General features: G+C 41.5%; 1 protein-coding gene across 1 annotated transcript in view; it reads right to left on the bottom strand.

Moving 5' to 3' along the window:
- GTSF1 (gametocyte specific factor 1) overlaps positions 1 to 11,159 on the bottom strand; it is a 425,087-nt gene that overhangs the window by 101,109 nt on the left and 312,819 nt on the right. The window contains exons 10-11 of the mRNA XM_053708268.1: positions 7,120 to 7,220; positions 6,865 to 6,928 (exon numbers count right to left, since the gene is read on the bottom strand). Coding sequence (XP_053564243.1) covers positions 6,865 to 6,928; positions 7,120 to 7,220 — 165 coding nt within the window. The remainder of the gene's footprint in view (positions 1 to 6,864; positions 6,929 to 7,119; positions 7,221 to 11,159) is intronic.

Here is an 11,159-nt window from a genome sequence, read left to right as displayed (position 1 = left end):
AACTGGCTAAGATCCTGATAGAGCCTTCAATAATTGACATTAAGAACAACCAAAGGCTGCACAAAGCTCCGTGGAACAATGCGCACCTCATAATGTGCTGAACGGAGCAGTGAAAAGGTGACATTTTGCATGTAAATCGGCTCCAGCACTTATAGGCCGCATCCTGAGCGCTCCGGTAAGCGAGATGTGAGCTGAACACTACCTAAATCATAAAAGTGCTGCTTGACCCCAGGATTATCAGAAGATCACCAGGTGAGGGACACTCCTGTTGAAACTGACTATTGATAAGGAACTACTTTGCTCTGCCGTTTATGCTTATTGCGCCTGAATCTAACGACACCCACGTGGCAACACGATAACAGAAGGCTGCAGAAAGCATAAAAGCAGCTTAATAGCCACAAAGTTTTAAGCACGCTTCTTACACATACTTTGTAATGGATACTATACTACCGCATCTGCAGGGGTAAAGATATTCATAGAACATACGGAAGGGGTAATATTGAGGCCAAGAAGATCTTCCTTCATATATCGCAACCATGCAGAGCTGAACATGTCACTTAATATACGCATGCAACTCATAGCTACATAGGAGACTGTATTTTTGATGCACAACTGGGGTTAAAAATCGATCCACAAAGCACTGCTACTAATTTCCTTTCGCTTTAATATTCAGTAGTACTCCTTAAAAGAAGATTACTCAAACATTAAATAATATACATAGTGTATAGAGTGTCCTGCAGATAAACTGTGTGTATTGCCTACAACCATGTCGCCAAAAAGACAACCCAAAAGGGGAAATATTGCTAAACAAAAGAGCCACAAGACTCCCTCTGTTAATAATTTCTTTAAAACTCTGGAAGCCAAATCCACAGCTATGGCTGCAGCAGAGGCACAGGACTTTACAGAGGCAACATCCTCGTCAGAATCTGAGCATGAGGACACAATAGACACCATCACAATACCTAAAGCCTTACTAGAAGCACTCCCTTCAAAGAAATACTTCCTTAACTTAGTGGCACAAGTTAAGGACTGCATTAAAGAGGAGCTTAACGATTTAAAGAAGGAAATTTCTGATTTGGGCCACAGGATAGAAGTGGTGGAAAATACACAAGACACACAGTCCTCCACAATAACAGACCTTCACAAAATCATCACTGAGCAACATTCTGCACTCCAAGATTTGGAAGAGAAAGTTGATGATGCTGAAAATAGATCTAGGAGGCAGAATATCAGAATCAGGGGCATCCCGGAGAGCATCAACACCCCGGATTTGTATCAATACCTCCAAGACCTGTTCAACTTTCTTAAAAAAGAAGAGACACCGATCAAAATAGACATTGATAGAGCCCACAGAGCGCTTCGCCCTAAGCCGACAGATTCACAGCCCCCTAGGGATGTTATAACTCGCATCACGAATTACCAAATTAAAGAAGATATCATGAAACTTGCAAGGGAACAACAACCGGTTAAATTTGAAAATGCAGACCTCCAGTTCTATGCTGATTTGTCTCAAAGAACTCTCGCCAAACGAAGAGATCTTAAACCCCTGACCATGGCCCTGCGACAACGGAATATCCCGTATAAGTGGGGGTTTCCATTCCAGCTAATAATCAGTTGGAAAAGCAGACGTCTTGTCTGCACTTCACCTCAAGATTTCCCCAATATATGTAAAGAATTGGACATTCCACTACCTGAGGGGGATGGCAACCAAAACGACCCTCATAGCCAGACTCCCCGACTAGACAACCTCCCCCTTCCTCAGAGGAAAGAATGGCTACAGGTCCAGAAGAAGAGGACAAGAAGAAATCTGCCTAATAGCTCTCCCACGGTTTCTGAAAAAGGCTGAAGAGAACATGCTAGTTAGGATAACCACTCTTTAACTATTTTGGTGGGACAATCTTAATGTACTTGACATTTGGGCCATCTTTGTTACACTGACTCAAAGCTCTTCAAGATGGGTAACTATGAGAGGTCAATTAGTACCCTCATGGGTCATAGCTGCATGCTATAGACACTGAAAATATTATGTTAAATGTTTGTATTTACTTAATTTAATCTCATGCTTTGGTTGTTATACTGTTCTTAGCCAGTTAGGTTAAATCCTAATTTCTAACATAATGAATGTTGGAATGGCTTTTCCCTCTCTTTTTGAGGGTAGAGTTATACGTTTTATATGTTTTTGTTTACATTTTCTTTTTTCAGGTACACCACTTGTCTCATTGTTCTTACAGGACCAGATGTTCAGAATGTATGTTATACAATCAGGTAATCTAGATGGTAGCTGGGAGGGAGGGTTTCTTAATAATGGCAAATAGGGCTCAACCTCCAGCACAGGTATTGAATATTATCACTCAGAATGCTAAAGGGTTAAACTGCCCGAAAAAGCGGAGGGTAGCTATCCTGGATTTACATAGGAAGGGGGGTCATATTATCATGCTCCAGGAGACACACTATAAGACTAAACATGTCCCTACATTCATCTCCTCACATTACCCCCAGCACTTTCACAGCACACACTCCTCAAAAAAGGTCAACGGAGTGAGCATACTAATACATAAATCTATCCCATTCAAAAAAACCCACGTAGAAAAAGACGAGGGGAGATTTCTATGCCTCTCAGACCTTCTGTATGGTAAACCCATCACCTTGGTTAATTTCTATGCTCCTAATAGAAACCAGCATAGCTTTATTAGGACAATCACTAACTCCATCCTAGAAAAACACACAGGCCCCTTAGTAATGGCGGGTGATTTAAATGTTCCTCTGGACCCTAGGGTCGATTGTACCAATCCAGACACTAGATTAAAAACCCCACATTTAAAATCTATTTGGCAAAACCTCAAACTCCTAGGACTACATGACTCATGGAGATACTTAAATGAACAAAAAAAGGACTTCACATTTTTCTATAATCCCAGGAAATTCTACTCTCTATTAGATTATGTTTTTGTAGACCATCTAGTACTCTCTTATCTAATGGAGGCAAAGATTATACACTCGACCTGGTCGGATCACTCCTTAGTCTCTTGTAAACTAACATGGCCCTCCGCTCCTCTGAGAGCCTACCAGTGGAGGTTAGATGAATCCCTCCTCCAGGGGAAAAAAAGATTTAAAGAATTGTCCAAGCAAATAAAAGCATATTTTTCATCTAATAACACCACTGACATACATATCAAGACCCTTTGGGAAGCACACAAATGCACCATTAGAGGGGAATTTCTTAAAATGAAAGCCCACTTACTCAAACACCAGATATTGGAACATGTGAGGCTAGCCAGAGAAATATCAGAATTAGATCTCCAACACAAACTATCCCCTACAGACACCCACATTCTTGAAACCTTGAATATTAAAAGGAACCAATTCAATAAGGCCCTACAGATAATCACCCAACAACAACTCCTATCCCTTAATCAGACATTCTACCGAGAAGGCAACAAATCCGGTCGTTGGCTGGCCAGAGCTCTCAAGAAAAAGCAGAGATCCACATATATCCACTCAATTAAAGATAAGGCAGGCAAAAATTCAGAAGACACACTAACTATTGCGTCGGAATTTAAGACATTTTACCATAAGCTATACAATCTATACCCCAATAGAGACGTAAGATCCCACTCCCAAAAATGCCTAAACTACCTAAACCAAATAGAACTGCCGCAGGTGACTTCAGAACAAAAGGAGGCACTGGCGAGGCCCATATCCCTCACAGAGGTACTTGATGCCATTAGACTCTTGAAACTTAATAAAGCTCCTGGCCCAGACGGCTTCTCAGGCCTATACTATAAAACATTTGCAAAGCTGCTAGCCCCCCACCTAACCACTCTTTTCAACTCCATCAACCGACGGGTTCCCCTTCCCAGATTCCATGCTACAAGCTCACATCTCAGTATTAGAAAAACCTGGCAAGATCCCAGACAAACCGGCCAACTTCCGCCCGATATCCCTTCTTAACGTTGACTTAAAACTTTACGCCAAAATCTTGGCCTCCCGAATAAATAACATCCTGCCCCGACTAATACATCAAGATCAAACGGTTTTGTACCCAGCAGGGAAGCCAAGGACAACACTGTTAAAGTCCTCAATCTAATTGAATATATATCAAAAACTGACTCCCCTGCCATATTCCTTTCCACGGACGCCGAAAAGGCATTTGACAGACTGGACTGGACATACCTTGACATGACTTTACGACGGTTTGACTTTCCCCCTCTCTTCATACAGAAAATCATGGCCCTATATACAACTCCGTCTGCTCAGGTGCGGGTAAATGGGACTCTTTCAGATATGTTTGCCATTAGAAATGGGTCCAGACAAGGTTGCCCTTTATCCCCTCTTTTATTCATACTATCTCTAGAACCACTAGCCGCCAAGATTAGGGCAAATCCCAATATACAAGGCATTGAGATAGGGGACAGAGCACATAAAATAGCAATGTCGCGGACGACCTGTTATTAACCCTTGCAGATCCACTTAAATCCATACCCCATGTCATGAACGAGTTCTCACACTATGGTGAAGTCTCTAATTTTCTAGTAAACATGTTAAAATCTGAATTTCTCCCGGTTAATATCACCCCACAGTCTTTAGAAGCCATTAAATCCCAGTGTCCCCTGAAAGTTCAACCAAATTGCTTAAAATACTTAGGGATATTCCTATCACCTGATCCACAACTCACACGTAAACTTAATTACGGGGCCATAATTAATGAGTTCCAATCCTTGACCTCCTCCTGATCACTGAAAAATATTTCTTGGCTGGGCCGAATCCAGGCGACAAAAATGGTCCTTCTACCGAAAGTCCTATACCTACTACAAACAGCGCCTCTGCAAAATATATCAAAAGAGTTGGAAGTTCTTCAGAAGATAATAAATGATTATATATGGGGGCATAGACCACCACGTATTAATAAAGAGACAATATATAGGACCCCAGACAGGGGAGGTTTGGGGATCCCTCACCTTCCTTCTTATAAGCTAGCTGTTTCTATGCAGAGGATTGCTGAATGGTGTAATAGCTCTGCCACAGTCCCTAGGGGCTGGGCTCAGATAGAAAACCATCTGGCAGGGGTGGAGGGCCTAGGCAACCTTTGCTGGGATCTCCAGGCTACCAGACAAACAGCCATCTCGCGGCTTTCAATCACAAATGAGACCTGGAAAGATTGGCAGTACATATTAAAATCATATAAGAGAATATCTACAATTTATTCCCCACTTACAAAATTACTAAACAATAAGGAATTCCCCCCGGGCCTTGAGGAAAAGATACAGGTCCATCTAGAACATCAATCCCTAATTCCCATACACACAATCATGGATAAAGGCAAGTTAATGTCCAAACAACAGATACATGACATGGAAATTCCATTCTTTTCCTCATGGTTTCGGTATCACCAAGTTAGGCATTTTATATACTCCCATAGACGCAAACTAGACCTCACAAGACCCCCAACACAATTTGAACAGGCTTGCATACAAGGTACGAAGTCCCAAAAATCTATCTCTGCCCTCTACAAAATAGTCTTAGACAACAGGTACCCAAAACTCCCAACATACACAAAAAGCTGGGATAGGGAACCAGCGGTGAATACACCTCCTAAGGATTGGTACAGCAGATTTAAAAACTTGTCAAAGTCAGCTCACTCCGCAAGGGCCAAAGAAACAAATATCAAAATATTCATGAGATGGTACTTAACACCTGCGAAACTCAAATTCATATTTAAAAAATGCTCAAATGTTTGCTGGAGATGTGGGGGTCACACAGGTACGATGAGACACATTTGGTGGGATTGTGAACCAATTAACACATTTTGGAAAAAGATTTTTGAGGAAATCAACAAAGTCCTGCACACACAACTAACTCCTAGCTTAGAACTGATCCTTCTGTCTCAAGCTCCACAATTATCATGTAAGATTAAAAAGCAACTGTTTTTAATACTGGTTAATGTAGCAAAGCAATTTATACCTAGAAACTGGAAGTCCCCTAACATTCCCAATATTGACGAGTGGAGGGAAAGGGTAGATTCAGACCTCACACTCGAGAGATTCTATTTCCTCCGAGGAGGCAAATTAGACATGTTTGAGGATATTATATTCTTATGGGATTCATATAAATATAGCATTAATCCAGAGGCATAGAAATATAAACCACTGTTCAATCTCACAGCATTAGGGCATAACCCAGAGGTGCAGACTACCTCAGAGTTAGGAAAAATCAAAATTGGTTACATCACACTTGGGCTAGATGGAGTCCTTGATGGGTTATTACTTCATTGACTTTCGCCCATCAATACCTAGTCATAGTATATCCTTAGTTAGATGTTGGGACAGTGGGACTTGTGGTGCTTTTAGTTTGTTTTTTGTTTCTTTTTTGTTTCTTTATTGTTTCTTTTCTATTTTATTGTTATGTCATTCTGAATATCATATTCGACAGTATTCTAATTATTCTGTTATGCAATTATCCTCTTATTTTCCATTGCAATGCCCTGTCAGCAAGATGGATAAGGCAAATTCAATCCTATACTTCGCACAGATTAGGGGGGGGGGGGCATATATAAGGACCTGGGTTCTTAATCTTATTTTATATAATGTGTCCTAGCTTTTGACTTAAGTAACCCAAATACATTAGCACATATGTATGGTTTTACACAGCCGGGCATACCCTCGCATGACCTAACCTTCTCGATGCCTTAAGGTTCAATTGTGGTCTTAACAAATGGAAACAAACGAAATGCTATATATATGTAACAGAATTTTTATTTCTTTATTTCTCTGTATGTACGTTTTTGTTAATGTTGAAAACTTGAAAATAAAATATTTAAAAAAAATATATATATTATGTATGAGCTTTTCTGAGTTTATCCCTTACCTTGGTAACTGTTCTGTCTGACCCGAATAAGAGAATGATTTTGGCTCAACAGCAACTGGCTGTCCTAAATGAGGAAAAAATAAATAAAAAAATAATTAAAATTAATAATGGCGTATTTCATAATTTTTTATTATTTGGTTGGTTCCTTTTCCCTGATTGAAAAACGTATTACATAAATAAAATGTAATATTACAAGTGTTGGTTTGGGATTATTTCTCCATAATGCATTAGGGGCTTTATATCCCATTCCCTTACTTGGTTGCTTCATCCAAGGATTATCCATCCTTGATACAGGATTCTGTACTTGAGACTTGTCATTCCAGACTGACATCTTTTGATTGGGAATATTTGTAGCTCTGGAGGCGAGAAAAAAAAAAAATTAAAATAAAAATTTATTCTTACCTGATAAAGTTCTCTCTCTTTCTTTCTTTCTTGACACGATGAGTCCACGGATCATCTAATTACTATTGGGAATATCACTCCTGCCCAGCAGGAGGTGGCAAAGAGCACCACAGCAAAGCTGTTAAATATCACCTCCCTTTCCTCCAACCCCAGTCATTCGACCGAAGTAAAAGGAGAGAAAGGAAGCAACAAGGTGCAGAGGTGTCTGAGGTTTATAGCATGACAAAAGCCTGTCTTTAAAAAAACAGGGCGGGCCGTGGACTCATCGTGTCAAGAAATAAATAAATTCATCAGGTAAGCATACATTTTGTTTTCTTTCTAATGACACGATGAGTCCACGGATCATCTAATTACTATTGGGAATCAATACCCAAGCTAGAGGACACAGATGATACGGGAGGAACAAGACAGGGAACCTAAACCGAAGGCACCACTGCTTGAAGAACCTTTCTCCCAAAAGAAACCTCAGCCGAGGCAAAAGTATAAAATTTATAGAATTTTGAAAAAGAGTGAAGAGAGGACCAAGTTGCAGCCTTGCACATCTGCACTACAGAAGCTTCATATTTGAATGCCCAGGAAGAGGAAACATCCCTTGTGGAATGAGCCTTGACTCTCTCAGGAGGCTGCTGTCCAGCTGTTTCATAGGCCAAGCGAATTATACTCTTCAGGCACGAAGAAGAGAAGTAGCCATAGCTTTCTGAACCTTGCGTTTCCCAGAGAAAACAACAAACAAAGCAGAAGACTGACGAAAAACCTCAGTCGCCTACAAATAGAATTTCAATGCACGCACTACGTCCAGATTGTTCAGCAGACGTTCCTTCTGAGAAGAAGGGTTAGGACACAAGGAAGGAACAACAATCTCCTTATTAATGTTCCGATCTGAAACCACTTTAGGGAGAAACCCAAACTAAGTATGCAAAACTACCTTATCCGAATGAAAAATAAGATAAGGAGACTCATGCTGTAATGCCGAGAGCTCTGAAACTCTACGAGCAGATGAAATCGCAACAAGAAACAAAACCTTCCAAGATAACAACTTAATGTCTAAGGAATGCATAGGCTCAAACAGAGCCTGTTGAAGAACTTTAAGAACTAGATTAAGACTCCAGGGAGGAGTAACCGGCTTAAACACAGGCCTGATTCTGACCAAGTCCTGACAGAACGATTGCACGTCTGGTACATCCGCCAGACATTTATATAACAAAATAGACAAGGCAGATATTTGACCCTTTAGGGAACTTGCCAATAAACCCTTCTCCAAACCCTCTTGGAGAAAAGACAAAATTCTAGGAATCCGAACTCTACTCCAAGCGTAGCCTTTGGATTCACACCAATACAGATATTTTCGCCAAATCTTATTGCAAATTTTACTGGTAACAGGCTTGCGAACCTGAAAGTGTCTCAATGACCGACTCCGAAAACCACGCTTAGATAAAATTAAGCGTTCAATCTCCAAGCAGTCAGTTTCAGAAAAACTAGATTTGGATGAAGGAAGGACCCTCGAAGTAGAAGGTCCTTTCTCAGAGAAAGTTTCTAAGGGGGGAAAGATAACATCTCCACTAGGTCTACATACCAAATTCTGCGAGGCCACGCTGGAGCAATAAGAATCACCAACGCCCTTTCTTGCTTGATCCGAGCAATGACACGAGGAAGAAGAGCGAACGGGGGGGGAATAGGTATGCAAGACTGAAATTCCAAAGAACTGCCATACCATCTATCACAACCTCTTGAGGGTCCCTGGACCTCAACCCGTACCTCGGGAGCTTGGCATTCTGACGAGATGCCATGAGATCTAGATCCTGCTGTCCCCATCTGAGAATCAAGCTGGAGAACACATACGGATGTAGTTCCCATTCCCCCGGGTGAAAGGTCTGACTGTTCAAAAAATCTGCTTCCAAATTGTCCACTCCTGGAATGTGAAGCGCATATAGACAACAGTTGTGGATTTCTGCCCTTCAAGGCCAAAGAAACTGAGTTCCACTCTGATGATTGATGTAAGCCACCAAGGTTATATTGTCCTACTGAAATCTGATAAACTGGGCGAATCGGATGCCAGGCCAGAAGATCATTGAAGATTGACCTTAGCTCTAGAATGTTTATAGGTAGAACATACTCTTCCCGAGTCCATGTCCCCTGAGCCCTTAGAAGGCCCCAGACTGCTCCCCAACCTATCAGGCTGGCGTCCGTTGTCACTATCACCCAGGTAGGTCTGTAAAAACAGGTTTCCTGTGAAAGATGATCCTTAGACAACCACCAAGGAAGAGAATCTCTTGTCATCCGATCCAGATGAATTCGCGGAGACAGATCCACATAATCCCCTTTCCACTGTCTGAGCATGCATAACTGTAGAGGTCTGAGATGGAAACGAGCAAAAGGAATAGTGTCCATGGTGGCTACCATCAGACTGATTACCTCCATACATTGAGCAACTAATGGCTGAGGAGAGGATTGAAGAGACAGAAAAGAATCGAAAATCTTGGATTTTCTGACTTCTGTCAGAAAATCTTTTATCAAAACATAATCTATTATGGTTCCCCTTGTAGAGGGAATTAAGGAACTCAGTTCCAGATTCACCTTCCAACCATGAGAGCGCAGCAAGGATAAGAGCAACTCCATGTGGGAGTTTGCTAGATGAAAATACTGGGCCTGAACCAGATTGTCGTCCAGATAAGGCGCCACTGCAATACCCTGTAACCAGAGCACTGCCAACAGAGATTCCAGAACCTTTGAAAAAATTCTGGAAGCTGTAGCAAGACCGAAAGGAGAGCCACAAATTGGAAGTGTTTGTGGATAAAAGCAAAACTCAGAAACTTGTGATGATCCCTGTGGATGGGAACATGAAGGTACGCATCCTTTAAATCTACAGTTGTCATAAAATGACCCTCTTGAACTAAAGGAAGAATGAAACGAATAGTTTCCATTTTATAGAACAGTACTCTGAGAAATTTTGTTTAGACTCTTGAGATCCAAGATTGGTCTGAAGGTTCCCTCTTTCTTGGGAAACACAAACAGATTGGAGTAAAATCCCAGACCCTGCTCCTGAATTGGAACAGGAACTATCACCCCCATTTTGGATAGATCCAGAGCACAACAAAAGAACGCCTCTCTTTTAATCTGGTCGACAGATAATCTTGAGAGAAGAAATCTGCTCCTGGGGGGGAAAGGTCTTGAATTCTAGTTTGTATCCCTGGAACACGATGTCTATCGCCCAAGGACCCTGAACACCCCGAACCCAAACCTGAGTGAAAAAAGAAAAAAGTCTGCCCCCCCACAAGATCCAGTCCAGGATCGGGGGCAGACCCTTCATGCTGACTTTGGATCGTTAGCTGGCTTCTTGGATTGCTTTTCCCTCATTCCAAGATTGGATGTGTCTCCAGGAAGGCTTGGACTGTTCCTGTCTTGTTGTCAGATCCATTTCCATCAATACATATATACATCTCTTATTCTGAGGGTTGTACTAATATTTGCTCATATTCTTTTAAATGGGAGGTACCTCTCACCACCTAGCAGGTATATAACTTCCTCTTACGCTCTATTCAGAGCTTGGTATTAACGCTTGTGGCTAAGTGTTACCTTCCTTTGAGCCTCCTGAAACTTTGTTTCTATTACGGAAGTCTATCCTGTCCTAACCCTCAAGGCTTTAGTCCACTCCTGTCAGAAGGAAATCTCGTGTGAAGCTATTTCCATTAGCGCTGACGTCAGGCGCAAACATCGCTCACATTTCAGCTTACCGGTAAGCCTGCATCCAGCATATTGGATTAATCTCTTCAACCTGCAACAAGGTATTTATCTGGAACTTGTATTCTTCCACTTATATTCAGGATCTTTAACATTGAACCTCAGCTTCAACCTGCCTGTCACTCATAGCGAGTTTCCTTTCAGCTGTGTATGCA

Source organism: Bombina bombina, chromosome 3, assembly GCF_027579735.1.
Source record: "Bombina bombina isolate aBomBom1 chromosome 3, aBomBom1.pri, whole genome shotgun sequence".
Taxonomy (NCBI): Eukaryota; Metazoa; Chordata; class Amphibia; order Anura; family Bombinatoridae; genus Bombina; species Bombina bombina.
Note: the sequence above shows the minus strand (reverse complement) of the source record. Positions and strands in the feature narration are given on the sequence as shown.